Raw genomic sequence first — 25,024 nt, 5'->3', positions numbered from 1 at the left:
GAGACAACAGACACCTTGAATGAAAACCATGAATTTAATATGATATTGGGGGAGCCTCATCCTTCCCTTTTTACAACCCACCCACTCATCCAGCCTGTTGTGAGTTGGGTGAGGGCTGCCCCCAGTCTCCGTCCTGCGGCTCTGGGTGCCATCCTGTTCCTTTGAGTTCAGTCAGCCTCCTGGGCTTGTCTCTCTGTGAATCTCCTGTGGGGCACAGGGAAAGACATTATTCAGGTGTTGCCACAGTTGCTCCATAACTCCATTCTCCAATTTTCCCCATGCTATTCATTGTCCTCTAACCTCCTACCTTCTTGCATATTCATATAGTGCTTGCTTGCGCTCCTGCAGGCTCTCCTGCCGGGCCCAGGAAGACTTGGCAAATGTTAGGACTGTTGGCTGAGGGGTTACCAGGCCAGAGCTGGGGAACTGAGGTGATCACAGTGTCAGAGGGTTTGCAGAGTCATCATCATTAAACATGCATCGAATGCCTACTTTGCAAGAGAGGCACTATGCTAGGGTCTCAGGATCAAAAATTAAAAATCAGGGATAAGGAAGTAGGTAGCCTGCCCCCAACTCACCCCAAGTCTTGGACCTGACCATTTTCTAGGTCTCACCTTGGAGGCAGAGGCTGTGGGTAGGGACTGAGTTCCCTGGGTGATGTCTTCAGGCATGAAAGCTACAGCTCCCTCAAGCAGATTAGTGATAGTCAAGTCTACACAGCCAGTCTTGGCTGGGGAGAAAAGAGAAGGGAGTCTACTCCCTGTTCACTTTCTTCCTTCACAACCCACTTTTCCTCCCTGTGCCCATCTCCCTGTGTAGAGCCACCCTTTCCCATACCCAGGTCTCTCTGGATGACACCCAATGGCACATGGGGCAAAACTTCTTTGACTCTCTGAGCCAGAGTTGCCAGCTGCATATCAGGAGAAGGACCAGGGGAGGGAGGGAAAGAAGACTGGGCTGTGGAAAAAGAAAAAGAAGAAAAAAAATTTTGTTAAGTAGAGAACTCGGAGAAGGAGAGGCTAGCTAGCACAGGAATAGGGGAGGAATCACAGCAGGCTGGGAAAACAAAACCAAAAACAAACCAAAAGGTGTATGTATAGAGACCACATACCTGACTGGGGGCGCAATCTGGGGTGTCTTTGTCGCTTCATGTGCTCTGCTTTGTCTGCTGGAGTGAGCCGTGTCCCTGTCTGGCCCAATTCCTTGGCCACCAGCTAGGGAGAATTGGAAAATTGGAAGTGTCAAGATCTCAAGCTTTCCTCCCCCTTCTCCTAAGCAGGGACCACACCTCCACCCTGCCTGTATATCCAACCACCTGTTGTACACGGAGTGCAAATTCCTCATTCTCTTCCCCTGGTTGGCGATGAACAGGACGAAGCCACCTGCAAAAAACAATTCAGGGCTATGTTGCGGGCACCCAGGGTAAAGGCTGTCACTGCTCCCCACTTTGGTACCTCTTTGCATGGTGAGGGTGGGAAAATAGTTTATACTTTTTGTTGCCTTTGTGGTAGAACCTTGATATTAAAAGTTCTACAAATGGACAGGGCAGAGGCCACTACTTCCTTGACCTTGAGATGAGCCTCTCCCCAGTGACCAAAATGTGAGGGCAGTTAATACCTTACTTGATACACCGTGAAAGGGACGAAAAGTGACCACAGCAGTTCTGAGACCCAGGAGGCATCTGACACCGTCTGAGGGGAGGGCATGAAGTGAGGCCTAAGCCAGGGCCTGGAATGGGAAACTTCCCCTCCAAGCCCCAGAGATTCCCTGTTCAACACACACTCACCACAGAGACCAGGGGTCTCTGAACTTGCAGGGTAAGAGGTTGTACCACATCCTGGATAGAAAATGGCCAGGAACTAGAAGAGGAAGGAGAAAGTAGGATGGGAATCCAGCCAGCCTAGTCAGTGGCTCATACCTGCCTTAAAACAGGCAACTGTCAAACTCTACAAGTAGATAATTGAAGAATGAAGGGATTCAGAAGAAAGAAAAGTAGACAGAAAGGAAATGAACTAGAGATGTTGGGGGCTAAGGGCTGAAGAAGGTTGTAAAAACTCAAGGGCCCACAAGCTTGACCACCCGATACCTGTGCTAAACCCACCTGAAACGCAGGAGCCCCTCCCGGCCATTGGTGGCCTCTTCCTCAGGGAATAGCAGCAGAGGGGTGGGGGGAAGCCTCGTGGAAGCACAGAATCTCTTGAGTGACTCCACCAACTCCCCCCGCCCATCCATCTCCATGAAGCCCCGAGACCAGCACACAAAGCTGGGGGGACTATTGAGTAGAGGCTGGGAACCAGGAGAAGAGAAAGCAAGATGAAAAAAAATTGAGGAAAATGAGAAAAACTGACATGTGGGGTGGAGAATCAGGGTTAGGGGTAAGGGTCAATATCCTCCATGGGGAACGCGAATAGGGACTGGGGGCCTTCAGCTGGGCCCTAGGGAACCGCCCCGTGGCGCTCTCGGCCTCGCTCTCACTCACGGTGCTACAGGTGGTAAGCAGATTGACTATGTTGTGGTCGAAGGGTGTCACGTGGTTGGAAATGAGAACCCTGACGCTGTGATCCCGGAGTCCAGAGTCCTCCTGCCGGGCCACGAGCCCCAGCAGCGTACACATGGTCCGCACCACGAACCTGGGGACACAGGAGGTGGTGATTGTGTGTCTTCGGGCCAGGCCCAGCCCTGACACTACCCAAACGCCTGCGTCTGAACCTGCGAAGGACGCTGTCTGGCAGCGCGCAGCTGACCAAGAAGACGTGGATCCCGAGAAAGAGGCGCAGGACGAGGAGGCAGAACCCGACCGGCGCGTAGAGCAGCAGCGCGAGCAGCAGAAAGCCGTCACCTGGGAGCCTGGGGGCGAGAGGCGAAGTGATCGGGCACCGAAGGCCAAGAGGACGCGAGGATCGGCCTCTTCCCGCCGGGGCTCTTACCGGTGAGAGTCAAAGAGCCTCTCCGGCCCCGGCGCTGAGGGAAGCTCCATAACTGCAGCTTCAGGAGCGCCCGGCCGCCGCTGCCGCCATCTTCGCGCCCGGCCGCAAGGGCTCCTGGGAAGGCGGAGTCTTCGGGCATCCGCCCGGGGTGACTGGACCTGAAGTCCTGAGGCGCCCCGGAAGGGCTAGCAGTTCCAGCATGCCCCGCGGCCCCTTGGGCCGTCTCACAACTCTGGTCCCGCAGAGACCACAATTCCCGGCATTCGCGGGATGGGGAGGAGGCGGCCTCCCGGAATCCTGGTTCCGGCGTGCACTTCTGGAGGACTTCAAGTACCAGCGTGCCCTGCGTCCTACTGTCCGCTTGCTCGCGTCCTGGGTGCCGCCTCTGAGTAGGGCGGGCGAGGAGGCAGCCGAGGCGGAGCTGATGGCTGCGCTGAGGGCGGGGCGGGGTGCAGGCTGGATCCTCCGGGCATGGCGGGCTTTGGGGGGTATTCGCTGGGGGAAGAGACCCCTGTTGACCCCTGACCTCCGGGCTCTGCTGACGTCAGGAACTTCTGACCCCCGGGCCCGAGTGACTTATGGGACCCCCAGTCTCCGGGCCCGGTTGTCTGTTGGGGTCCCTGAACCCCGAGTACGTCTGACGTCTGGGACCCCGTGTCCCCGGGAACAGCTGACTGCGGGGACCCCAGATACCAGGACCCAGGAGGTCTCTGGGAACTCTGGAAGCCGTTCGCGCGCGTGGCTGGCGGTGGCGCTGGGCGCCGGGGGGGCAGTGCTGTTGTTGTTGTGGGGCGGGGGTCGGGGTCCACCGGCCGTCCTCGCCGAAGTCCCTGGCCCGCCTCCCACCTCTCCCCGGAGTCAGTACAACTTCATCGCAGATGTAGTGGAGAAGACAGCACCTGCCGTTGTCTATATCGAGATCCTGGACCGGTAATGGTAGGGGTAGACCAGGAGGCACTGAAGCCACGGGCCGGAGGGCGGGCGGGTAGGAGGGGTCAGAGCCTCCTCTTATCCATGCTTTCCCTCCATTCCAGGCACCCTTTCTCGGGCCGCGAAATCCCTATCTCGAACGGCTCAGGATTCGTGGTGGCTGCCGATGGGCTCATTGTCACCAACGCCCATGTGGTGGCTGATCGGCGCAAAGTCCGTGTGAGACTGCTTAGCGGCGACACGTATGAGGCCATCGTCACAGCTGTGGATCCCGTGGCAGACATCGCAACGCTGAGGATTCAGACTAAGGTAGGGGCTTGGGTAGGCCAGTTATGGTTGGAGCCGCTTATTTGCTCGCATCTCCAAATGACGGGTCTCTTATGCCCATTCTCCCTTAGGATCCTCTCCCCACGTTGCCTCTTGGATGCTCATCTGAGGTCCGTCAGGGGGAGTTTGTTGTTGCCATGGGAAGTCCCTTTGCACTGCAGAACACGATCACATCCGGCATTGTTAGCTCTGCTCAGCGTCCAGCCAGAGACCTGGGACTCCCCCAAACCAATGTGGAATACATTCAGACTGATGCAGCTATTGATGTGCGTCCTGATAGGAAAGAAATGACAGATGATGGGAGGGGGGGAAGAGGCTTTGTGGTACAGGTACCAAGTGATATATGTTGGATGACACTATATACAGACCTTAGGCTGCAAAAAATGTGGCCACTCATTCATGGGCTGAGAGAGAAGATAATTTGGAGAAAGCACCTACATCCTGGTATGCCCCCAGACTTAGAATCCCCAGATTTCTTTCATGTTTTGTCCTTATTCTGCAGTTTGGAAACTCTGGAGGTCCCCTGGTTAACCTGGTGAGTGGGACATCCTTCCTTCCAAGAACCCCTGCCCCAGGTCAGTGTGGGAAGGGTGGTTTTTCCCTAATTCAAAGATGTTTGCTCAAGTTTCTGAGCAGTTCTTTATTGGCTATCTCTCAACATCCAACCAGATTTCCCCAACACTTGATGCTACTTTTGTTCAGGTGCCCCCATCCCCTACTATCTGTTTGGGCTAGGGAACAGGGGGCTCTGTCCCTGCAGGATGGAGAAGTGATTGGAGTGAACACCATGAAGGTCACAGCTGGAATCTCCTTTGCTATCCCTTCTGATCGCCTTCGAGAATTTCTGCGTCGTGGGGAACAGGAAAGTGAGCCTGGCTTATGGGGAAACGGGTTCCTTTAAAATGGTGGGTGGGAAATAGGCGAGGGGCATTCACTGGGACTTGCTGGAGGGTGGTCTATTGGGAGAGGAGGGTAGGGGAAGGAAGGATGTAGCTGGGTGGGACTCATTTGCTCCTCTGTCACAGATTCCTCATGTGGAATCAATGGGGCCCGACACTGCTACATTGGGGTGATGATGCTGACCCTGACTCCCAGGTATGAGCTTTAGGGATAGTGACATGTAATGTAACCAGTGTAATCAGAGGTGGGCCCCTGGCACCTCTGTTGAGCTTTGTTCTCATTTCTGTCGTTATCTAAAATGAGCTGCATCACACTTGGAACAATCACAAGAGCTGTCCCGCTTCATCATCTTGACTTTCTTATCCCACTCCACTTTGCACACCTGTCACCAGATTGATTTCATCCTGTTACTGCTTTGATTTCAAGCCTTCAATCCATTAACTTGGCATTTAAGGGCCATTTTCCATCTGTCTATAAATCAACTTTCTAGACCTGGCTGTTATACCTTCTTATATGAATACTCAGCCAACTTGATTTCCTACTCCCATATTGTTTTATTTATGCTGTTCTTGTTTTATATGGTTAATATCACATCCATCCGTTTAGGCTCAGTTTCTCCTTAAAGCTTCTCTTAGCATTCTAGAGTGACGTTAGTGCTATTGATTTAACATTGTTTGTCATTTGGTGCCCTCATGTGGTGTACATCTTTTATGTACATGTTGCTCTTAACTGCTAGAAGACAGAAAGTGAGTGGCCATTGTATTTTGTAGTACCTAGTGCATGTCCTGTCCATACATTTGTCAATGTGTTGATGAGAGACTTGAGGTGAAGTCGGGATGGGGAGAATGCCTAGGTTTGGCTAATAGGGTGATCTGTGTACTTTCAGCATCCTTGCTGAACTACAGCTTCGAGATCCAAGGTTTCCCGATGTTCGGTATGGTGTACTCATCCATAAAGTCATCCTGGGCTCCCCTGCACACCGGTGAGGGAGAGGCTTCAGTGTGAGATGGGGATGGGCGAGGTGTGCATGTGTCCTTGAACTGGGCTTTCTATTCCTTCCTTTCTCTCTGTCTGTTTTTCTCTGTAGGGCTGGCCTGCGGCCTGGTGATGTGATTTTGGCCATTGGGGACAAGGTGGCACGTAGTGCTGAAGATATTTATGAAGCTGTTAGAACCCAACCCAAGATGGCATTGCGGATCCGGCGGGGACGAGAAACACTGACCTTATATGTGACCCCTGAGATCACAGAATGAACAGATCAGCAAGAGTATGAGGCTCCTACTCTGATTTCTTCCTGCCTTCCTGGCTGAGGCTTGAGGGCGCCGGGACAGAGGGTTAAATGAACCAGTGGGGGCAGGTCCCTCTAACCACCAGCACTGATTCCTGGGCTCTGAAGAATCACAGAAACACTTTTTATATAAAATAAAATTATACCTAGCAACATATTATAGTCAAAAATGAGGTGGGAGGGCTGGATCCTTTCCCCCACCAAAAGGCTAGAGGTAAAGCTGTATCCCCCTAAACTTAGGGGAGATACTGGAGCTGACCATCCTGACCTTCCTATTCAAGACAGCGAGCTGTTGCCATCTTTTGTTGTGGGCAGTTAGGTGCTGCTCTTTCTGGTGTGGTGTGCTCTGCTCTGCTCGGTGCTGGGCCTGGGAGCAAAGATTCCCCATGCTTGGCCACGATACTGACAGCTGGCCTCTGAAAGAGGGTGATAACTTCTGCTTGACAGTTCCACATCCATAGTGCATGGTCTAATGAGTGTGGTTGCTGACATGGGTTCCTTGGTAAGCTCCTGAGGTAATGGCAGCCTCAGACCCCTGCCATTAAGGGCCAGTGGTGGTTTGCAGAGGGTGGTAGCACTTAGATAATCTGGTTGCTGGTCTGGCCAGGGTAGCGCTCAAACCTCCTGTTGGCCTCTTCACTGAAGGCATCACCTGCAGATTGGACAAGCAATTTGGGAGATGCCCTGCACAGAGGGAGGCAGAGAGACCCACTGTGGGAAGGGTGGGTAGAAGTAGAGGGACTGAGAGCTCCAGAGGAGGGTGGAAAGATACAGAAACAAGTTACAGAAAAAGAGAATGAACATTTTTCCCTCCCATTCCCTAATCTTCCTGGGTTGCTCTTCCCATCAAATACCGATGTGGCAGTTGTGCACCCAGATGCGATGTCCATCATATTTGCAGTTACATTTCATTGCATTGTTGGTGAAGTCACTCTCTGCTACTTCAAAATTTGGGTTGATGACTACCTGTGAGCAAGAGAAGGGTCACTTAACCCAGTGACAATCCTCAAATCCAAAAGTGTCTTTAACACTTCTCCCACTCATCCATCTGGAAGCCCCAGACTCCAGGTACCTGGAGAATGTAGTTTCCTGGCTTTACATCTGTGATGTCAATCCATTGACAGTCAATGTCATGCCGGTAAAGATCCCAGCAACCCACAGTGATGCCTTGCTCTCCAAAGTTGGCACACTCATACCTCTTGGAAACATCTGGAGGGATTAGCATGTGTCAGTCTAAGGAAGGGCTATGCGATGGACACCATGTAGTGTCTATCTGACACTACTCACCCTCCTGACACTCAGTGTCTTCCAGGCAGAAACTAGCTTTGTGGCCTTCAGCCACCTTGGTGCCATTTGGGGTGAGGATGTCGTAGTGAGTGAAGATGTCCATGCTGTGGTAATGCCTGTGGGGACAAGGGAACTTGTGTTTCCTTCTCTGCCCCCAGAAGGTTTGTACCATCCCCCATGGCCTTGCCCTTCTATTTGACTCCCTACCCTCTCACCCATGGCACTCGTGCCACACCCAGGAGTGGCGCCCAGCCTTGGGCCTAAAGTCAGCTCGTCCCAGGTTGTGGATCTGGGAGGAGAATCGGAGTAGACGCCGGTGACCATAGGGCCAGTTGGCTGAGCGGGCTGAGCTGGCCAGGCAGTTCTCTTCTGCAGCACAGTACAACATATGCAGGGGCCGGTCTTCAATATAGGCGGTCTCCTGCACCAGTGCTGAGTGCAGCAGCAGATCTGATGCAGCTGCACCAAGAAAGGAAGGGGGTGTTAGAAGTCACTTCTGACTTCACAGAGTGGGGTGCTTCCATTCCTCCCTAGCATGTGAGACTGGTTTTCTACGGGAAAGGAGTGCCCCTCCAGATTACAGCCCTCTCTTTCCTTGCAAAGGGGTGGCCCAGAGCCTCCCTTCCCTGGCATGCATCGTCCCCTCCTTCACTCACTCTCAGAACAGATGACTCCAGCAGTGAAGCGGGTCCCTGTCCTCTTGCAGGTGAGGTGGGTGCCATGATGGGCACACTGGTCCAGGGACAGCTCAGTCCCTGTGCAGCGTACTCCACTCATCACCACTTCTGTTATATTCCCAGAGTCCCAGTACCAGGTCTCCTGGGGACATATGCAGATGTTTCTTTAATGCCCAGGATCCAGCATCTTGGGCCAAGGGACTCCTTCCTCAGCCCTCAGCCCAAAACACAGGCTTTGAGACGACAGCCTCGGCTCCCTCTCCTTCGCACTCACCTGCAGACCATGGTTGGCGTAGCCCAGACCCAGTTGCCTACAGGCCACCATGGCCTCCAGGGTCCCCCAGTCATCCCCACAGATGAGGCCCCAGCGGAGGGACCCAGGTCCCCCTATTTGCACCTCGACTCGCCCCTCATGTTGGCTGCGGCCCCCACTGAGTCGGATCTGTAGTGACACAGAATGGAAGCGCTGGAGGAAGCTTTGGGGTGAGGTGGTGGGAGTCGGTAGCATAGATGTGGCTGAAGCATGACTTAGAGGTGCACAATGGACTAGCAAGTGATGGGTCAGGTGGGAGCAGCAGGATGGCAGGGATCTGGGGCAATGGGATGGGGGCCATCAGAATGCAGATTGGAGGCCAGGACTGGATAGGATTAAAGAGACACCTCAGCCAAGGTGGAGAGTTTGACTGACCCTGGTCTCCACCCCAGTGTAAGGTAGGTTGCACCGGACCCCGGCATCCTGGCTATGTGAACAATCCTCAGCTGTGATGTTCTTGTGGGGACACTTCCAGAGGGAGAGCTCCTGTCCAGAGCAGCGCACTTCACTCAGATGGATAGCACCCATGCCTAGGGCCAGATGGCAAAGATCAGGAAGTTGTAACTAAGCATATATGTCTGCCCAGGGGACACCTAACCTTCCCAAGGAATGTGCCCCCCAGGAGCGTGCACCTCCTTCCTTCTCCCTCCCACCTCCATGCTGCCTCACCTTGCCCCATGCGAGCGCCGCTCAGAGCTTCTCGAGCACTCCCGAAGCCCAGCTCCCGACACACCACGCTGGCTGCATGCAGGTCCCACTTGCGGTCACAGACTGTGCCCCATGTGCTGGCCTTTAGGACTTCCACCCGGCCCTCTCCAGGGTGGGCCCCGCCTTTTAGACGGACACGGCCCTATGGAAGATAGAAGTGCCCAACAGAGGTGAGCAGCAACATCTGTGTGGAGAGGCTAAGCAGACTTGGGAGATGAGTGAGACTTTGGTGGGAGGGAGTGTGTGGTATCAGGTCTGTGGCCCACCCCCTGGAAGGCTCCTCTCCTCAAAGGTCAGGGCTGTGCTAAGTCAAGGGTTGCCAGGCTAGGGGTTCTCCACCTGGGGTGGGAAAGGTCATAGTCACTGTCTCACACACCTCCCCCGGAGGCTTCGACTGTTGTTGCTTCTTCTGGCCACTGGACGGTGCGTAGAGAGGGCCTGGCACACAGCTCACCACCGCAGGGGCCCCCCCAGGGCACCTGGTGGTGTCATTGGCACGATAGAACTCCAGGGAACAGAGGGAGAGGTGGGCTTCCGTGCCCACACACGCCACCCCATGCAGACCAAAGGAGTGTTGCTGCCGCTGGGCCAGCAGCCTAGGAGGACAGGAGTGAGTTGCAGTAGGGTAAAACAATGCTCCTGCCTCTTGGCCCACCCTCCTCCCACTTAATGCCTCTACCATGCCCCCAACCCTTTTATGACCATTTATCCCCTCTTCTTCCCTCTTCAGTGTTTCCCTCGGCAGAGACAAAGGGATTGCTGAGTTTCCAGGCTGAGGGAGCCTCGACTACCCGGACAGGAGTATCCTTGGGGACCTCCTACAGTAGAACAACCCTAAGGATGGCTGGTCTCGACTCGGTTTCAGGCTGCTGGCCCTAAAGGACGCTGAGGCTAAGGCCTCAGGGAATGGGATATCAGGACTTTCCAGTTGGAAGAAATGGTCAGGAGGGAGTGGCTGACACAAACAGGAACCCCGAAAAGTGAAGGCAAGCAAGTCCTTGTGTGATACTGAGACCAGAAAAACTGAATGAGGCAGGATGCAAAGGACTGAGGAAGTCTCCCATCTACATGGCTCCGCAGAGGCCAGAGACTCTGCAGGACAGATTGGAGGGGCAGGTACAGCAAGGACAGACCAGCGGGTAGACACAGGAAAACTGGGACTGGCATATGCAAGAATGAAGATGTATAAATGCAGGACAGGTCAAAGTTTGAGGGAATACACGACCAGAGAAGGACGGTGGATGTGAACAACAAAATGGCAAAGACTTCTCAGGACCTGAGCTGTGTAAGTCTTTAAAAATGTTGTCCATGCTTCTGCAATTTCAACATAACAGTGTCCTAAAGCCATCTGAATAGGATAATGGGACTGAACTATAGATGCTAAAGCTTGGAAATGCTGGCGAGATGTTTGAGAGAATGGAGGGACTTGTTTGTCGACACCAGTGGAATGAGAAACTGCAATAAGGCATGTGCAGGAGAGACGTACACTCTGCCCAGATCAGCTGGGTCAGGTCCACAGAGAAAGGGAAGATGAGCTCTGGCGTTGGTGGAATTGGCCTGTGAGGCTGATGTGGTCATGCATTATCACAGTACTGTGCCCTGTCACTTGATGTCAGAGGAAGGACGGAATATGATGACTTGAAGCCATTGGCTAGGAAGACACAGAAGGAGGAAACATTTATAAACAAAACAAAGGAAGCCTGTAGAGTTTACAGAATACCTTTGGAAGCTCAGGATAAATGGATCCTGAAGATCTAAGAGATCAGACATTCTCACAGAGTCCTGTTTGGCTGAAAGTGAAAGTCAACAAGGCCATCACAGGAAGAAGACATCTATCTTCTAAACATCTTCATGCCCTTTGTCTACAAGGAACAAAATAAAAATGGCAGTGTGTACTTTAATGCGTGGGTCAGGGAAGGCTGGAGTATGGCCATGTTGGGCAAAGATGATCCTAAGCTAGCAGGGCACTACAAGAACATCTCCAAATTCCTGAGATCCTTTGAAACCACCAGAGTGAGAAGCTGGGGAATGAGGGCTATCAGGGGGCCACTGGGTGAGACTAGCACTTGTTGAGGACAGGAGGGAAGAAAGGGATGAATTCTTAATACTTCAGTCCGTGTTGAAGTTATCATGGAGATTTTTTAATGTGCAAACTGCCTTTTGAAGACAAGTTAGATGTAATCACAGGGGTTGGAAGCTTCCTACTTCTGTGAGTTCTGAAGGAGCCCAGGAGAAAGATGAGGGAACTGGGAGTCTGTGGAAAATGAGTCAGGGAGGCAGGGGCTGTCAATCTGACTGCATTCCTGGTAAAGGCTCCAACAGGGACCCTGAGCTTCACTCCATCCTTGGGTAAGCTGGTGACACTTATTTTTGACAATTAATCAAATAAAGTATTTGATTTGGGAACACTGATCCTTTAGGCAAATGTAACCTCTTAGAGGAGAGGCAAGTATGACGTCTGAAGGAGAAAAGCACTGGGTTGCCTCCTGAAACTCACCAGGGAAAGATAAGTAAGTATGTGGAATGAGGTAGTCAGTGAGTGAAAAACGGCAAACCCTAGGACAAGCAGATCCCCAGAGACCAAGGTAAGGGCCAGTCTTACGGAATACTTTGGTAAATGCCCTGGAAGGTGATTTCTAAGAGCTGCTGCTGCTCCTCCTCTTGGTCAGCTCTTTCAGCCACACGGGCCTCCTGGACACCCCCTCCCTGACCACAGCCCAGTAACTCCATGCTCTCCTTTCCACCCAACCTGAATTTTATTTACCTTTTGCTTGGCCCCCTGCCCACTCGGGGTTTGGGTTTGACTTTAAGCTTGATGACTGGTCTGCAAAAAGGAGAAGGAAGTTGGTGGAGGTAGAGGTTATGTATGTGGCCCAGGAAAGGTAGAGGGTTATTTTTCTGTTTCTGGGAAGGACCCTTCATGCGCAGCATGGGGATGGGAAAAGTGAGGGACAGCCAGATTTTCCGCATCCACTGTCTGCTGAACACCATTGAACTGCATCGCAGGAATTCATGCTGCTCTCTGGATTCAGCAACAGTGATGGGAAATCTAGTGATATCAATCCAGGTGGGGGAGTCGGGAACTGGAGGAGGGAAGAGGAAAGGTGGAGGGGGAGAGAATGGGAATGTGGGTGAACTAAGGGAGGTGATGGGGGACAGGAAGGAAGAAGAATGAAGGTGGCTGAGGCTGAAGTTCAAGCTATTTGGGAAACATGTAAAGACGGGACGCTTCTCAGCCGTTCCTACATTACTTCTGCCTGTGTTCCCTAAGATCAAAGGTTGCCCATCCCCATGCCTGCTTCCTTTACCTCCCCGCAGGAACAGCCATTTTGCTCACATCCCTAATCCATCAGTTTGGGTTCTGGGATGGACATGGATAGGCTACTATCCATCCATCCACCTCCTGGGGCTGCAGGGCGAGCAGGAGGTCCCGGGGCTCTTGCCCCATTACCTTCCAAGGGGCTTGGGGCGTCGGGCCGAGGCTTTGGCCGCTCGCTTCCTCAACTTTCTGTGAGGATAAGACAACAGTAGTCAAGATCACTGTAGAACCAAGTGGAAAAGGCTGGTGCAACTAGGACCAGGAGCAAGATTTCTCTTCTAGCAGTCAGAAGGCTTGCTGGTGGCAGGACATTATAATATCAGACACTCCTGGGACCTGAGCTTTCATAGCTGCTTGGCCTCATCAGCACATGACCTGGTGGGTGAGCAGAAGTGAAGGCCGTGGACTCAGGACGGTGTCTCTATGCCAGCACCCTCAGAAATGAGCTAGAGCAGATGGTGAGAAAGGATTCCTGGGTCCAGATGTTAATGTTAAACCTTGGTGGAGGGCTAAGGGAAATTGTTAGGATTGCAAGACTGACCAGGCTAGGAGGGAGAACTAGCCTGAGTCAGGCTGAGGGAGGCTACTGTGTCTTTTTTTTCTAGATGTTCTCTTTGAGACAGACTTCTGGCATTGTCCAGGCCTGATGCCGCTGGACCAGGACCAAGAACCAAGGCTGAATATCCAAAGGTGTTAACTTGGTTTGACTGGGGAGCAGAGGCCACTTAATATTATGAAATTCATACCTAGTGTATTCATAATCTTGTATAGTTCATTGCCTTCTTGATGTTCCTAGGTAGAGTTCTGAAAGTCATCTAAAATGTCATGTAGGTTCCCCCCCCCCCAAAAAAAATACAGATAATTATCTCAGCAAAATTCACTCCAGAAACCTAAGGGTCAATCCTGACTTCTCCCTTTCTTGGATTCCAAAGTCAATCAATAACCAAGTCCTGTCAATTTTACTTACTAAATATCTCTCCAATTTGTTCACTCTTGCTCCTCTCCCGACCATTCTCAGAAATAAGAGTCAAAGGCTGGGTGCAGTGGCTCATGGCTGTAATCCCAAAACTTTGGGAGGCCGAGGTGGGCCGATCACTTGAGGTCAGGAGTTTAAGACAAACCTGGGCAACATGGAGAAAACCCGTCTCTACTAAAAATACAAAACATTAGCAAATTAGCTGGGTGTGGTGGCACGTGCCTGTAATCCCAGCTACTTGGGAGACTGAGGCAGGAGAATTGCTTGAACCTGGAAGGCAGAGGTTGCAGTGATCCAAGATCGCACCACTACACTCCCGCCTGGGCAACAGAGCAAGGTTCTGTCTCAAAAAAAAAAGAAAAAAAAAGAAAAATAGATTCAAAATGATCTTTTGGAGTTACAAACCTGATCATGCCATCTCACAGCCCTCCCCATTAAAACACTTCAATGGGCCAGGCGCGGTGGCTCACGCCTGTAATCCCAGCACTTTGGGAGGCCAAGGCGGGTGGATCACGAGGTCAAGAGATCGAGACCATCCTGGTCAACATGGTGAAACCCTGTCTCTACTAAAAATACAAAAAATTAGCTAGGGATGGTGGCGCGTGCCTGTAATCCCAGCTACTCGGGAGGCTGAGGCAGGAGAATTGTCTGAACGCAGGAGGCAGAGGTTGCGGTGAGCCAAGACTGCACCATTGCAGTCCGGCCTGGGTAACAAGAGCAAAAACTCCATCTCAAAAAAACCAAAACAAAACAAAAAAACACTTCAATGGCCAGGCACAGTGGCTCATGCCTATAATCTCAGCACTTTGAGAGGTTGAGGTGGGTGGATCACTTGAGGTCAGGAGTTCAAGACTAGCCTGGCCAACATGATGAAACCCCTTCTCTACTAAAAATACAAAATGTAGCTGGGTGTGGTGGTGGGTACCTGTGGTCCCAGCCACTTGGGAGGCTGAGGCAGAAGAATCACTTAAACCTGAGGAGGCAGAGGTTGCAGTGAGCAGAGATCGTGCCACTGCACTCCAGCCTGGGCAACAGAGCCAGACTCCCTCTTAAAAAAAACAAAACAAAAACAAACAAACAAAAAACAACAGAAAAAATCAAGCCAAACATAAATGGCTTCCCAATCCTTTTATCATAAGAACCCGGGTCCTTATGATGGCCTACAATCTGCAGCTGAATTACCTCTCTTGTCATTTATTCACTTTGTATTCTCAGCACCTTGCTCAGTGCTTGGCAAATAGGAGTTTAATAAACATCTGCCAGACTGAAATGAACTAGAAGAGTGACTTCTTAAGCAGCACGCAAGCTCCTAGAGCCTCAATTTCAACTGTAAAAGAGCAGTAAATAGTTCAATTATCTGTGCATTCTTTTTTTTTATTTGAAAAAGATGGAATGCTTCACGAATTTGTGTGTCATCCTTGCACAGGGGCCATGCTAATCTCTGTATTGTTCCGATTTTAGGATATGTGCCACCAAAGCCAGCACTCTGTACATTCTTTTCTTATTTTAAAGTTCTACAACTTTTACATGTAGGGTAGAACTACCAAAACAAATTGAAAAGTGATTTATACAGGTTTTAATTTTCTCATTTCCTAAATCTTATTGACTTCCTCTAAAAGTCAGCAGATTTTTTTTCCCCGCTAAGGAGGGGAAGAGTAGTTTACAACTATCTTGCCTATCTTTCGTAATTGTATCACCTGTGAGAAGGCGCCCTCTGCTGGGCCTGACTTGTCATATTCCCACCACAGAATCTCCCACAGCTCCCGCAGCCTCTTTCCCCATGAAGAATGGCCTCTGTGCTTTAGTGTATCTCTTTCCCTAGCCTTCCTATCCCAGACTAAGTATGAGATTCCGATATGTCCAACAAATATTCCTGATCTCTAAAAATTATTTTGGCTTTGCATACCTGGGTACAGTGCCTGCATCTCAAACTTTCCAAGGATGGCCCATCTCTAAAGCTAGTTCATGTTAACCTGAAGCCCCAAGATGGCTGCTGGTACCATCCGTCTCTCAGGGAGCATCGGAATCATTTTAGGTGTCTCTTCTCTCATTATCTGTGTTCTATCAGTCATCCTACATCTATTCATTTTCCTCCATCTTTGTTGTTACCCTCCTGATAAACTTCAGTTTTAGAAAAATCTCCTAACTGGTCTTACTGCATCGATACCCGCCTCTCCTCATCCATTACTATCAGGCAAACTTTCAAAACACTGGCTTTATTATTGTCCCATACCAATACCTTTATTTGTAATTGTTCTATAAGGCAAATGTCAAACTCTCCAATTTGGCACCTAAAGCAGTCCATTTTCTGGCCTCCCTTTATCCATATCTTCCACTATTTCTCAGTTTAAACCTACTCTTGCTAACTTACTGTCTTCCAAATATACGCCATTCATTATTATCTTTGTTGGGGCCCACAATGACTTCCCTGTTGCTAAATCCAGCATTTGTTTCTCAGTCCTCATGTTTTTAGGTCTGGGCAGCACTGACTCAGCTGGTCACTCTCTCCTCTTTGAAGAACTTTACTTGGCTCCCAGGCCACCACACTCCCCTGGTTTTCTTTCTACCTCACCTCACTGTTTGCATTTCATCTTACCTTCCGACTTTTAAATTTTTAATCTCGGGGCCGGGCGCGGTGGCTCAAACCTGTAATCCCAGCACTTTCGGAGGCCGAGGCAGGTGGATCACGAGGTCAAGAGATCGAGACCATCCTGGTCAACATGGTGAAACCCCGTCTCTACTAAAAATACAAAAAATTAGCTGGGCATGGTGGCGCGTGCCTGTAATCCCAGCTACTCAGGAGGCTGAGGCAGGAGAATTGCCTGAACCCAGGAGGCGGAGGTTGCGGTGAGCCGAGATCGCGCCATTGCACTCCAGCCTGGGTAACAAAAGCGAAAAACTCCATCTCAAAAAAAAAAAATTAATCTCCCCAAGGTTTAGTCTCTGGGCCACTCCCTCTGTGTCTTTTAAATTTGCATTCACTCCTTGGTGATGCTGTCCAGTTTCAGGACTTTATATGTTTTACTCAAACTCCACAGAGTCCTATATTAAATTGGCTAACTTAGCCTCACCATTTCAATGTCTTAAAGAATCTCAGATTTAACAGGTCTAAAACCAGGTTTTTTCCCTCCACCCTAAGTTAGTCTCCCCACAAAACATGTGCCATCCATTGTCTTCCTTATCAGATGAGGCCAATTCCATATTTGGCTGAGGCCAAAAACCTAGAAAGAGCCTTAATTCCTCTCTCTCACACCACACTGAATCCATCAGCAAATCCTATTGCTCTGCCTTCAGCTATCTGCAAAACTTGATCATTTTCACCACTTTCACTGTTCACCATCACCTTTCACTTTCTTTACGTGGCTTTCAGAAGACAACAACCCCCTAATGAGCCACCTGCTTTCCTGCCTCTACTGCATCCTTCACAGTCTGTTCCTAATAAAGCAATGAAAGTAGTACTTAAAAAAACAGGAAGCCCGATGTCTGTCGCACCTTTGCTCCAAACCCTCTAGTGGTTCCTTATCTCCCACAGAACAAAAGCCAGCCTCTCCCAGACAGGATCTGGCTCCCCATCATTTTCAGATCACCATCTACACTGCATCTCCTACCATTTTCTTCTTTTTCACTCAGCTCCAGCCACAGTGGCCTCCAAGAGAAAGACAAGAATGCCTTCTGCCCTAACCCACTACACACACACACACACACACACACACTCTTACACATATACCCCAGAATAGTTTCATTTTTGATCCCTCTTCCTGGAAATGTTTATCTAGAGGTCTGCATGGCTTGTGCCGTCACATCCTTTAAATCTTTTCTCAGATGATGCCTTCTCCAAGAGGCCTTCCTTGACCACTTATTTATTGACTTAATTTATTGTCTGAGACAGGGTCCTGCTCTGCCGCCCAGGGTGCAGTGTAATGAATGGCATGATCATGGCTCTCTGCAGCCTTGACCTCCTGGGCTCAAGCAATCCTCCCTCATAGCTGAGACCACAGGCATGCACCACCATGCTTGGCTAATTTTATTTTTTAAAAATTATCTGTAGAGATAGGGTCTCACTATGTTACCCAGGCTGGTCTTGAATTCCTGGGCTCAAATAATCCTTCCATTTTGGCCTCCTAGAGTGCTGGGATTTCAGGCATGAGCCATGGCTAGTGACTACAATAGTACCTGGCACACGGTAAGATCTCAGTATATAAATATTGGATGAATGGATCTCTACACCTCTGTTCATGCTATCCTCTTCACTGGAAATGTCTATTTAAATTCCACACATCCTTCAGAACCTGGGGTTTAAACTAAGGAAGGTAAGCAGCACAGAGCAGGAAATACAGCCCCAAGATGGATGAATGAGGCACAGCACATGGTTGTTTTAAAGTGGTTTGAGACACCAGACAAGACGAATTACACTCCTCATTACTGAAAGACATTTCAGATAAGCCTCAGAGCCAACGCAAAGAAAGTGTGAGCAAGTGTGGAAAAGACTGGAGACTGGATAATATCCTGACTTTCAAAGAAAAAGAAAAGGATTCCTCAATTCCTCAATCTACACTTAAGTAATATTCTAGAATAAATTATTAAATAGAAGTTTGTGAGCATTTAGGAAAAAATATGGCAATTCTTAGAGACCTAAAAGGATTGCAGTAAAAATAGGCTCAAACTACTATGGTTTCCTTTTTTGACAGGATTACTAAATTGGAAGGCTGGAGAATCGCTTCGAACATAGCGTATCTGGATGTTATCAAAGACTAACAAAATCTCCCAGGATTTCGTTACAGATAAGAAATATATAGATTGATAAGGTGAAATGTTGGTTACATCATTGAAGTGTTCTGTTTCTTCTCAATTGGTGGAAGGAACATATTTTACAGCTGATGATTAGAAGCTTGATGAAAATCTGGAGGCACATTTTGCAAGAAGAGTTTGCCTTTGGTTTTAAACATTTCCATAACAACTTTTAATCATTTGAATGAAGCCAAGAGGAGGCTGAGGGATGACAGATGGAAAGTCACATCAGGATTCAAGATAATTTCATGGGATCATCAAGACTTTTTTTTATGGTTTCTAAATTATGTATCAAGACAAATGAAATAGGGTAAATGTCACCTATAACTGGGTTGGAAAAGGCTGCTCTATCAGTAGGAAGCACAGGGAAGACCTGACCTGGTTTTAGGTGATGACAGGTTCAGTATAAGCAGCGGGAAGCTGCCGCAGTGGGAAGACAGTGCAATCTGAGCAGGCTTCAGTCGGGGTTGAGGATTTCTACAGTGGTTGTCCGTATCAGACCCTATCTGAAGCAGTGTGCCTGTGGAAAGCTATTCTGACATCAAGAGGCCTTTCAGCAATACTGATCTAAGGAACCACTGAAAAAAGGGAGAATTTTTGGCTTTGCAAAATAGATTACAGAGAGAGGTTGTACAAATTTCCAAATAAATGTCTGGCTGTCAATGGCATTTTCTCAAAAAGATCAAAGTAGATGATCCAGGAAAGGGAGACGCTAAGCACAGACAGTTCCCCAGGGTAATGTTTCCCTCTCCCTGGAAGCTGGAGTGGACCCCAGGCTTCCAGCGCAGGTAGAGAGGTTGGGACTTGCCAAAGGAGATTCTGGGAAACTTCCAGGACTTCCAGGAGTCCCGAGGGCTCGCACGCTCACACTTGCTCTCCCGGACAGCCATCCCCGGCCACCACGCGGCCGCAGTCTCCGGTCCCTGCCTGCCCAGCCCGCGCGGGACACACCCAGACGCCGCCTCCCAGGGGCCGGCAGCAGCGCTGGAATCGCCCCAGGGCCTGGGAGTGGCCTCGCAGGAGGAATCCGCCTGCCCGCCCGGGCGTCGCCCCGGCTCAGCCTTGAGAAAGCGGGAGTCTCACTGCTCCCCATTTCAAGTACTCCCTTCGGGCTCCCTTCGTGGTCCTACAAGATTTCCCAACTCTCCAGCTCTGCAACAGTCTCCGTATTTTCCCACGCATCCCAACCTCCGGCTTCCCCGGTACCCCGGACTCGCTCAGATGTCTCCCAGGGCCATTCCCCAGGGAGCACCCCAAATCCGGCCTGGCTACCGAGCGCCCGGGCCTCTCACCTGTAGAAGGCCGTGTTGACTCTCTTTTCGCTGGGGAAGCCCAGCATCCCGCAGACCACGTGGCTGTTGTGGGCACTCCAGCCTTTGTCGCACACTTGCGACCAGCCCTCAGGAAGCCTGACTTCCACCAGCCCTTCGGTCACCGGCAGGGGTCGTCTGCCCCATCCAACGGCAGGTCGAATTCGCACCTCCTCCACTTGCAGGTGATGCTCTACCTGGGGACAGGGCCACAAGCAGGGAAAGAGTCCCAGCATCTTTCATGTGTCCTGCCACCCTTAAGGGAGCCTGCTTGGTGTGCCTGCTGTAAACCCAGGGGCAGGATGGGCCCAAGGTGGGGCTGAGAGAGAGACCATGCTGGTTGCAGTCCACCGTGTGGACTCTCCTGCAGCCAGCAGGCCCATGATGTGCTATGCTCCCAGATTCAGAGCACTAGGAAGGAGCACCTCCCTGTGCCTGGAGGAGGAGGGGCCATTTCAGAAAGGAAATGGCTTTGAAGGAGGAGAAAGTCAGAGTGGAGATGTCCCAGGAGAGCAGGAACATTTGAGAAGGAGAGCACCAGGTGCCCCAGGGGTGATTAGGGATGAAGCTGCAGAGGCTTATGCCAGGTTTAGCCCCTTGAATGTGAATGCTAAAAACCCTGCTGGGTTTTACAGCATCTGGGAGTTCTATCATTTGCTTTTCCAAGCCTCCCACCAATCCAAATGATCCCCCAGGGGTAACCGCCTTCTAATATCTCCCCTAACCACCCCACAGTCTTCTTCGGCCATCCTGGGTGGTGTGTGTGTATGTCTAGGAACTGCAGACCTCAATGACATTGGAGTCCGAGAAGCCAGGGAGGCGCTGGTCCTTGCAGATGACCCCAGCGTCCTCATCGTGGGTACAGTCACTGTTCCCCCAGCCCCGGGAGGCACATTCGGTAACACTCTGCTCCGTCCCACGGCAGCTCAGGTTGTCCAGCCAGATGCGGCCTGTGGAAGGGGAGAGGAGAGGACAGAGAGGCTTGGGGAGGGAGGATGGGGAAGTAATGGGGATGCTGGGAAGAGTGAGTGCTGAGGCCTCCCACTTGGCCGTGATGATCCCTTCTTTCTGGTGTGATAAGGGATGGAGTGGGGACAGGGGACCTTGGCAGGGAATAGGAAGGGGGCATTAAGATTGATGGAAGATTGGGGTGATCTGGGGATACTCAAGAACCTGATAGGGTGAAAAAAACAAAAAACAAGAATCAACCCTGAAGTTCTGATCAGTTTCTATGCATTCAATGATAGCTACAATTAATCAGGTACCTACTGTGTGCCAGGTGCTCTGCCATGGTGTGGACATATGTGATCGTTCTTAGAACACAGCTGCCAAAATACCTTTTATGTGAAGAAGCTGGGGTTTAGAGAAGCTAAGTGACTTGCCTAAGACCACACAGCCAATACATGGGGGCTTAGGAGTTTGACCTATCTGTGAGGCTTGGACATCTGAGATCCTTCCATCTCAACCTGCATTCTCCCATGTGCCCGCCCTGTCTGCGCTGTCAAATAGCCCCTCCTTGTTCTTCTATTCTCTCTGTCTGAACCCTGTCTTTTCTGTTTTTTTTTTTTTTTTTTTTTTTTTTTGTAATTGGATCTGCCCAGGCTGAAGTGCAGGCATGATCTCGGCTCACTGCAACATCTGTCTCCCAGGTTCAAGCAATTCTCCTGCCTCAGCCTCCCAAGTAGCTGGGATTACAGGTGTGTGCCATCATACCTGGCTAATTTTTGTATTTTTAGTAGAGACGGGGTTTCACCATGTTGGCCAGGATGGTCTCGAACTCCTGATCTCAGGTAATCCACCTGCCTTGGCCTCCCAAAGTGCTGGGATTATAGGCCTGAGCCACCACGCACAGCCTGAACCCTGCTGAGTATCACTGACTTCGTCTCAGAATTGGTCGAAGCCTCAAAGGTCATCTGTCCTAGAATGTTCAAGGACCTCTCATTCACATCCCGACAGAACTTACCCAGCTGCTGCGGAGACACCTAGCTCCTGCCCCACCAGACTGTGTAACCATCAAAGTCCTTGTGACTCTTCATGACTTTCCCCCACTTCATCTGATTCAGTCCTTTGGTGCCAACCAGAAAAATCCCTTGGCCACATGACAGTCCTTTGCATATTTGAAAACGACCATTACATCATTGCTATGCAAGGCTTTTCCATATCAATCCCCTGGTTCTTCAGCAATTCCTCCTTGAAACTTGGCTTCTGAATCTTTCACATCAAGGCAGCTCTCCTCTGAATGTATTTCCATTTTCTACCGTCCCTCTTAAAACACAGCATCTACGAATGACACTTAATTCCACAGGTGGTCTAGCCAGTGGGAAGTGGAGGATCAGCTGCAGGTTGCCCCGCTTCTGTCCATCAATCCCACTGTGAGTTCATACTGTGGGAGCAGTCCTAGGCCTCACCTAGGAAACTGCTCTTAAGCCCCCACCACCCACACTCATACTTGTCCTAGATTTTATACTTGTCCTCAGACAGTGCCAGCTTTTTAGTTTTAACTCTAGCCTGTAACCTGATTTTGTTGTCTGCAGTGTCTGTGACCCCTTGTGACTTTGGGACATCCAGATATCATTTACCTGCTCTTAGCAGCCCATGAAACCAACTGTACTTTAGTTGTACAGGGCTCACCTGTATCTGGGCTGTTTTGTGTATGGCTTAGTAGGATCATACTTTTGCAGCAGAAAAGAACTTAGACATCATCCAGTCATTTTGCCCACAGGGCATCAGAGGCTCAGAGAAAGCACTGTCCAGCCTAAGGTCACACAGCTCTGGGAATTAACTTGTGGCTTGGTTTGTCATCCACAGGTTTATTCACTCTGGCTGTTCTTGGTGTTCCTGTGTCCCTGTGGCTGCGCCATCCTGGTGTTCCCTTTCCCTGTACTTTGGTTACACTTAAGTAATACCTAGGATACGCCTGGATCATTGCTCACCTGTTCCAGGGCCATATTTGGCACTGTGGGTCCAGCCCGTGGCTTCTGTGAAGCCCAGCTCTCGGCAGAGGACATGGGCAGCCTGAAGCGTGAAGTCATCATCGCAGATGGTGCCCCATTCACCAGCTCTCTGTATTTCCACGCGGCCCTCGTAGGGCTTCCTGGGGAAGCCAGCCAGCCGGAACCGCAGCCCCTGGCTCCCGGCCCTCTTCTCAGGGTCCATGGAAGGGGACGGAGACCCCAAGCACAAGCTGCACAGCAGGCACAGCAGCAGCCCCTGGGGGCTCCACTGCCAGACACTGACAGGTCGCATGGCAGGGAAGGCCTGGGTGCCCCAGAGAGAAAGTGTGTGAGAGAAACTGAGATTGAGTAAGGCCCAGAGTTGGAAAGAGAGAGAGAAGTAATAAAAGGAAAACAGACACTGAGAAAGACCAGATACAGTGAGGGACAGCAGGAAAGAGCCCCAGGGACCAAGAGAGACAGGCAGAGAAACACATTATTAAGGGCAGAGGCACAGGTCAAAGAGGCACAGCCTGAGAGACCCAGAGATAAGAGGCAGCTATGAGAGACAGAGAGTCAGAGAAGGGTCAAGGAAAAGCGATAGAGACTGACCAACAGACACGCAGAGAGGAAGACCCAGACAGACAGGATGTGAGGAATGGAGACTGTGGGAATGAGAGAGAGAGAGAAACAGAAAGACGCAGAGGAGAGAGACAATGAGTAGAAGGTGATAGGGAAAGAACCAGGCACTCAGCATAGGGGAACCAAGCACACTGCGGGTGAGGAGGAAAGGGACTGACAAGAGCCAAGGGGCGGACATGGGAGGGATCCAGATGACCCCATTTACCCAGACAGAGGACAGTCAGCTGTACTGATTGTGCAGAGAGGCACGTAGGGGGCCCTAGGCGGCCCTGGGATCACAGATCCCCTGAATGGGAGCCCAGAGTCCTACCCCAGCAGATTCTTAGGCAGGGAAGGCTGGCACCGAAGCTCGCCTAGAGAACCTGCTGCAACCCTCCCCAGTACACAGGCTCTCAGATGCCCTGCAGGGTCAAGAGGCCCAGGAGGGCCAGGCCTCAAGGCTGGGCGGGGGATGGGGTAGGCTTGTCCAAGCCTTCTGCCAACACCACCATCGCTGTCACTGGGCAACCGGGGGCCAGACACTACGACTCCTGAGCCAAGGCCTTCTCTGTCTAGGGCTGAACAACCCCTCTACAGCAAGCCCCTGCCAATATGCTTCCCCCAACCCAAACAATCAATCCAACAAGGCAGCTTTGTTCTGGGGACAGTTTGGCTTGGGGACCCAGGAGTAGGGCCTCCCGGAGAAGCCCCCTGCCTTAGGGCGCTCCTGGCTGCCCCGTTCAAAACACCCGGAGCCCTCGCCTCCAGTAAGTGCCTCCTCTCTCTACTCTGTCTCATTGCCCTTTGACAAGGATCAGACTCAGTTGGGTGGCTTCCCCTCGATTCTATCCCACACCATTCGTTTTCTCTGGTCCCTCCACATCCTCTCCATCCCCTATTCCGCTCCCTCCGCGGGTAGCGTGGCTCCCCCTACCTTGGCCGAGCAGGACCCTAAGGGCTGGGAGAAGAGTGCTGGTCCTGGAGATCAGTCCTAGGACTTCCCCCAAAAAAAACGCTCGGCCAGGGTAGACTGGACCCCCCTCTCTCCCCCCTCTCCGATCGTCCCTCCCACATCTCCCTCAGCCCTCCCACATTCCGCCTTCTCCCTCCATTCTTCCCGGCCAGCTCCTTCCTCGCCTCCTCTGGGTCCTCCCTCCCCGTGGAGCTGGCTACTGCCGCGCCCCCTCCCCCTCCCCGGCCCGCTCAAAGCAGCTTTCTCTTCCTTGGCATGGAGGCCTGGCCGCTGCGGTCAGGGAGTCGACTTGCAAGCGGCCGCCGGGCGGCGGGGCGGCCCCCGTGGTGGCGGGAAGCGGTCCAGCCCCAGCCGCCGGCCCCCGCTCCGAGTCCCGGCCGGCGGAGTGTAAACAGCCCGGCTCGGGCGGGGCTGGGGGCGGGCCCGGCAGGGGGAACTGAAGCCCCGGAGGCCCTTGTGGGTCTCTCCGGTGTCCCCGGGCGCCTGCCGGCGCTTTCGGGGTGATGTCACGGCTTTCACCCTGATGTCATGTTGGGCATATGACGTCACGCGCAGCCAGCCAGCCCAGAGGCCGGGGCCTTCCCGCCGAAGCCGAGGACTTTCTCTCCGTGGAACCACCGGCGCGCCCTCGCGACGGCGGGTAGGGGCTTGGGGTGCTGCACTGCCCGGCTAATCCGGGGACCACCACCCTTCCTTCTCGATGGTCTCCCTCACCCCACTGCGACCCCTCAGCGGCTGCCGGCCTGC

General features: G+C 51.6%; 3 protein-coding genes and 1 non-coding gene across 10 annotated transcripts; 1 reads left to right on the top strand and 3 right to left on the bottom strand.

The window, feature by feature from the left end:
- Nucleotides 1-15: 15 nt before the first annotated feature.
- AUP1 (AUP1 lipid droplet regulating VLDL assembly factor) lies at nt 16-3,081 on the bottom strand. Of its 2 annotated transcripts, XM_003922573.4 has the most exons (12): nt 2,928-3,012; nt 2,710-2,847; nt 2,480-2,630; nt 2,102-2,286; nt 1,787-1,859; nt 1,618-1,691; nt 1,316-1,382; nt 1,112-1,214; nt 838-957; nt 615-730; nt 308-426; nt 16-204 (listed from the first exon to the last, which is right to left on the bottom strand). In XM_003922573.4, exons 1-12 carry the CDS (start codon nt 2,975-2,977, stop codon nt 168-170), a joined length of 1,233 nt encoding a protein of 410 aa, XP_003922622.1. In that variant the 5' UTR covers nt 2,978-3,012; the 3' UTR covers nt 16-167. The 2 variants fall into 2 exon arrangements, with proteins under 2 accessions (XP_003922622.1, XP_010331714.1); XM_010333412.2 differs by having other exon boundaries at nt 2,480-2,847; nt 2,928-3,081.
- HTRA2 (HtrA serine peptidase 2) lies at nt 3,065-6,527 on the top strand. Of its 5 annotated transcripts, XM_003922571.4 has the most exons (8): nt 3,065-3,857; nt 3,962-4,166; nt 4,256-4,450; nt 4,687-4,719; nt 4,945-5,050; nt 5,210-5,279; nt 5,971-6,066; nt 6,172-6,527. In XM_003922571.4, the coding sequence occupies exons 1-8, from the start codon at nt 3,127-3,129 to the stop codon at nt 6,335-6,337; spliced, it is 1,602 nt and encodes a 533-aa protein (XP_003922620.1). In that variant the 5' UTR covers nt 3,065-3,126; the 3' UTR covers nt 6,338-6,527. The 5 variants fall into 5 exon arrangements, with proteins under 5 accessions (XP_003922620.1, XP_074254002.1, XP_074254006.1 ...); XM_074397901.1 differs by lacking the exon at nt 4,687-4,719; XM_074397905.1 differs by lacking the exon at nt 5,971-6,066.
- LOXL3 (lysyl oxidase like 3) lies at nt 5,619-24,336 on the bottom strand. Of its 2 annotated transcripts, XM_003922570.4 has the most exons (14): nt 24,239-24,336; nt 22,684-23,008; nt 20,537-20,700; nt 19,733-19,947; nt 9,734-9,953; nt 9,319-9,499; nt 9,025-9,179; nt 8,611-8,778; nt 8,316-8,478; nt 7,875-8,118; nt 7,660-7,775; nt 7,445-7,581; nt 7,227-7,338; nt 5,619-7,024 (listed from the first exon to the last, which is right to left on the bottom strand). In XM_003922570.4, exons 2-14 carry the CDS (start codon nt 22,994-22,996, stop codon nt 6,951-6,953), a joined length of 2,262 nt encoding a protein of 753 aa, XP_003922619.1. In that variant the 5' UTR covers nt 22,997-23,008; nt 24,239-24,336; the 3' UTR covers nt 5,619-6,950. The 2 variants fall into 2 exon arrangements, with proteins under 2 accessions (XP_003922619.1, XP_074253973.1); XM_074397872.1 differs by lacking the exons at nt 9,734-9,953; nt 20,537-20,700; nt 22,684-23,008; nt 24,239-24,336 and having other exon boundaries at nt 19,733-19,890.
- LOC120362042 (U6 spliceosomal RNA) lies at nt 15,034-15,137 on the bottom strand. Its single transcript, XR_005578049.1, has one exon. It is a non-coding gene; the product is annotated as a U6 spliceosomal RNA (small nuclear RNA).
- Nucleotides 24,337-25,024: the final 688 nt, after the last annotated feature.

This window comes from Saimiri boliviensis, chromosome 1 (genome assembly GCF_048565385.1).
Source record: "Saimiri boliviensis isolate mSaiBol1 chromosome 1, mSaiBol1.pri, whole genome shotgun sequence".
NCBI lineage: Eukaryota > Metazoa > Chordata > Mammalia > Primates > Cebidae > Saimiri > Saimiri boliviensis.
Note: the sequence above shows the minus strand (reverse complement) of the source record. Positions and strands in the feature narration are given on the sequence as shown.

Coding starts and splice junctions, on each gene's coding strand:
- AUP1 (XM_010333412.2), bottom strand. CDS start 3,066: ATGCCCGAAGACTCCGCCTTCCCAGGAGCCCTTGCGGCCGGGCGCGAA. Junction 1,692..1,786: donor AGAGACCCCTGGTCTCTGTG/GTGAGTGTGTGT, acceptor CCCTCCCCTCAG/ACGGTGTCAGATGCCTCCTG. Junction 427..614: donor CCACAGCCTCTGCCTCCAAG/GTGAGACCTAGA, acceptor TGATCACCTCAG/TTCCCCAGCTCTGGCCTGGT.
- HTRA2 (XM_039475749.2), top strand. CDS start 3,127: ATGCCCCGCGGCCCCTTGGGCCGTCTCACAACTCTGGTCCCGCAGAGA. Junction 3,858..3,961: donor TATATCGAGATCCTGGACCG/GTAATGGTAGGG, acceptor CCTCCATTCCAG/GCACCCTTTCTCGGGCCGCG. Junction 4,451..4,686: donor AGACTGATGCAGCTATTGAT/GTGCGTCCTGAT, acceptor CTTATTCTGCAG/TTTGGAAACTCTGGAGGTCC.
- LOXL3 (XM_003922570.4), bottom strand. CDS start 22,996: ATGCGACCTGTCAGTGTCTGGCAGTGGAGCCCCCAGGGGCTGCTGCTG. Junction 20,701..22,683: donor CAAATATGGCCCTGGAACAG/GTGAGCAATGAT, acceptor CCCCTTCCACAG/GCCGCATCTGGCTGGACAAC. Junction 7,339..7,444: donor CAGGAAACTACATTCTCCAG/GTACCTGGAGTC, acceptor TCTTGCTCACAG/GTAGTCATCAACCCAAATTT.